This window comes from Empidonax traillii, unplaced genomic scaffold, assembly GCF_003031625.1.
Source record: "Empidonax traillii isolate 1590-97213 ecotype Southwest subspecies unplaced genomic scaffold, ASM303162v1 scaffold19:size3308961, whole genome shotgun sequence".
Taxonomy (NCBI): domain Eukaryota; kingdom Metazoa; phylum Chordata; class Aves; order Passeriformes; family Tyrannidae; genus Empidonax; species Empidonax traillii.
Genome location: NW_020955212.1, coordinates 195,774 through 199,687, shown reverse-complemented (window position 1 = coordinate 199,687; position 3,914 = coordinate 195,774). Strand labels below are relative to the sequence as shown.

The 3,914-nt window shown below is 40.8% G+C and overlaps 1 protein-coding gene across 1 annotated transcript in view; it reads left to right on the top strand.

The window, feature by feature from the left end:
- Positions 1-3,310, top strand: part of NEK11 (NIMA related kinase 11) — an 87,477-nt gene extending 84,167 nt beyond the window's left edge. Inside the window, exon 15 of the mRNA XM_027897165.1 lies at positions 3,036-3,310. Coding sequence (XP_027752966.1) covers positions 3,036-3,240 — 205 coding nt within the window. The 3' untranslated portion in view covers positions 3,241-3,310. The remainder of the gene's footprint in view (positions 1-3,035) is intronic.
- Positions 3,311-3,914: the final 604 nt, after the last annotated feature.

Below are 3,914 nucleotides of genomic sequence, written 5' to 3'. Positions count from 1 at the left end.
TCAGTAAATCAGAAAACATGGATGGCCAAATGGGAGTGTAAATGGGAATTCTGTACTTGCTCTCACAGCACATTTGGTGGTAAGGCTTTTATTCATTTCAAAACAGTAGTGCAGGTGTCCTGTATTTTATGTGAAATCAAACTAACTATAAACAGAAAGGCAGTGCAAAATCCATTGCTGTGCCTCTGTAGAACTTCACGTGGATGGACAAATATTCCCTAGCAAAGGATCAGGGCCATAATGAACAAACCTTGCTTTCCAAGAGGTGATATCCAACCTCCCTCACTCAAGGTGATAAATTCACTCAGTAACACCTCTGACATTTACTGTCTTAGGCTCCACACCTCTGCCTCTGTGACCACATCTGCATGATGTGGTAGCAGACTCATATTAATGCAGCTCTCAAGTCCAAACAGAGCCTGATGTCTTCTTTTGTAAAAGCAGGTTATAATATTTGTTGCCTACCCCTTAATTTTCAGCCTATGAACATTTCCCCATCAATTCCATTGTATCAGCTATTATACAGATTAGCTGATTTGCATGCTCTCCCAAGCTGAACTGAAAAGATTCAAGTCTGCAGGTCACATTTATTGGCAGAAGCAATACTCCCAAGGTACATCTTTGCTTAATTTTTCATCTTTAAGTAGACAGCACTGCCAAAAAATTAAACACTTGTCTAAGAGGGAGAGAGGACTCAGTAAAGGCACTGACGAAGTAGCAGTGATTTCAAAACAGCTTCTCATGCATTGATTTTTAACTGTTGGAGAGAAATACTGTGATATTTTTGATGAAGAAATGTACATTATTTGTCAAACAAATCTCTCCTTAGCTTTTTGTGGTAATCCAAACCCTCGGCTTCCAGTGTCTGAGAACTAATTATTTCCAAGAGTTTTAGTTTTCCACCAAACAACACTCTTGGTAGAAAAGAAAAAGGCAGTTTCTAGTTATGGGAAGCAGCAATGAGTGAAGTCTGAACCTGAAGAGATTCCAGCTTGGCCCTGTGGCTTCTGATCTTGGGTCTTGGCTTTCTTTGCCCCAAATTCCTGATCTGCCTGTGTGTCAGGAGCCAGCAGGAGGGGTAACATGAAGACAAAAGGGCGATCACACCTGGGCATGACCAAGGTGCAAGAGAAGCAAAAAGCAAGTGGGATGGGAATAGAAGTTTGAGAAGCAATAAACTAAAGTTCTTTGTCATGTTTTCCTAAGAATGGGGGAATTTACATAATGGGGGACTCTTACTAGCTGCCATCTCACTATGATGATGATGATGTTATTCCTCAGCAGTAACAGGATGGCCACGGATGAAAAGCAACTGTTGCCTAAAAATCGTGGAGAAAAAAACCTCACCAGGCTAACTTAGTAGAGATAAGATATAGAGCGGGTCTTTAATGAAGGCCTTCTAGCACAAGGAGTACAGAAAGGCTTGCACCTCTGTCCAGGGGTTCCACAATTTGTGATCTGATCTGAGAACTACCCACCTCCAGATCTGCCCCCCTGGCATGCCTCCCCAGAAATTGAGTTGAAGGTCCTAAGACCCCTTTCTTCCTCATCTTCCTCTTCTTCACAGCACTTGCTGTCTTTGGAACTTCTCTAAGGTGCTGGGCTTGAAGGTTGCTTTGACTATGATGGTAACTTGTTGTTCAAGGCTGGGGTGTGTATATTCCTAAACAGAATGTGTTCACTATAGTCCTGCCTTGAAAGGTACCTAAACAAGCCTAAAGGATTTAGAAAATTCAATATGAAATAGGGGAATAGGGTTTGATGAGTGTTAACTACTATTCTAAAAGTGTGACAGACTATACAGTTACATTAAAATCTACAAAAAGCTAAAAATCCTAAAAGTTCAAAGGCCTCACAGCTACCACTTTAGGTAGGTTATGCTGTTGGAACAGTTGACCTTGCCCTGGGGGTAGACATGAGCATTAGCATCTCAGACACAATTATTTGAGTATCTGGAAGAGAAATTTGTCAGAAAAAACGTCTTCAGATTTGCTGAGAAAACATTATCGAAGAGGTCTTCATGGCATGACAGATCTCCTGTTATGGCATGAAGGAAAACAGAATGATTGTCCCACCTAAATCCTTTTGAAATCCTAGCAAAAATGTTATTGGGAGGAAAGATTGCTTAGCACAAGTTTACCTAACCAAAATAAGACTTTTTTTTTTAATGCAAATTGCAAATGTTCCTGCAATGTGATTCCAATTAGTTCAGCTAACTTTCTAACTAATTGAAGGCATAGTCACCTCTGAAATGTGCAAGTCAATTAGAAGACAACCAGCTCTCAATTGCTCTAACATATAGAACTTTAGTGAAAAAAACCAGCACAAATCCTGTGTCAGAAGTGTACAGAGTGGGTAAATAGTCTCTGATATGCTGAAGGAAAATTACTCTGATATTTTCATCAAAATATTATGAAACCATCACTGAGTGGAAAATTTTGTTACCTATGGCCTGTGATACATGAATTCAAAGACATTTTCCTTTAGAAGGAAGAAATGCTGTTCATTACCTTGCAGTGTTCAAATGGATCTTCTTTATAAGTCAACATTAAGATGCTGTGAGTGTATGTTTTGTCACTGAATTACAGATCTGTTTTCTGATAAAAGGAGAGCACTGTAGGAAAAGAAATAAGTGCCAGTTAGCTCATGCTGAGCTTGTACAATGGTTTTCTTGTATTTGATAGAAGCTAAAATAAAGCAATGAATCCCAAAATGTGTTCACGTAAAATGCCAGACTTTTTATAGATAAAAGAGTATGTCGCACTCAGCATGAAAAAGGTTCTTGGATTGTAACAATAACGATGGCCACGCTTCCCATGACTTTACTATGGCCAGGTTTTTACTCTTGGGCTCTTTATATGGCAAACAATCCAGGAAACTTTATTTGCTTTTACTGTCAGACAAATAAGGTGCATCGTGATATCCTTTTAATCAAAACTACAACATTTAGGAAAATCAGTGCTAGTTACTGCTTGTATTACTAATAGAATGTGAATTAACTTTGACTTGACCTTTTGTGCAATATTTCTCCCCAGATCTGCCATTGGGAAGCTGGGAGTGGATGTATTCGAGGCTGTGTACAGCTATCTCAGGCAAGCGAGGCAGCAGAATGCCAGCGAGGAGGAGATCAGGAGCTGTTTGGAGAAACTGGTTTCTAGAGCCAGCGATTGCTTTGAGGTGGATCAGCTCCTGTACTTCGAGGAACAGCTACAGGCTTCAGAACCTCATCTGCAGCTGTAACAGGTGTGGCAGTAACAGCGCTGGAAACGGCAAGGAGCGGGGAAGGTGCTTGGCTGTTCTGCAGGCAAATGCAGGAGTAAGGAAACTGCCAAAGGTTAACCTAGTATATAAGCATGTAGGAAGGCTCCATTTGAGAATCCAGACTGCAGTGAGAAGTGGGTAAATATGGCACAGATGACAGGGGCAGGAAGAACAATTGTTTGTGACTGTAGAGGGGAGCATTCACCATTACCCAAGTCCCCTTTTTCCACCACTTAAAGCATAAGGAAAGGTGTTCTTGTGGGCTGTGGCCAGGCACTCAGAGCATCACTGGGAAAGCTACCTCTGATAGAATGATGCAGGATTAGACTCCAGCTGCTGTTGATTTCTGTTCTAACTGGTCCTTGTGACATTTAAGCCTGTAGTTTTTGTACTTTGGCAGTTCTACCCTTAAACATACACGTCTTTATGGCCACTCAGCCCCTAATTGCCTTTTTATTATTGATTATTCAAAAGGGCTGCATTTAATCTGTGTGACTTCCAAAGGAACTGTGGAAATGCACATATGCTCACATGCACTGAGATAGGTGTGCATGTTCATAATGGCAGAAAGATGACTGGTCATACTCTGTACACTGTCTGTATAAAGACAGACGTGTGACCTGAGCTACAGCTGACTTTGTTAGATAAGAATT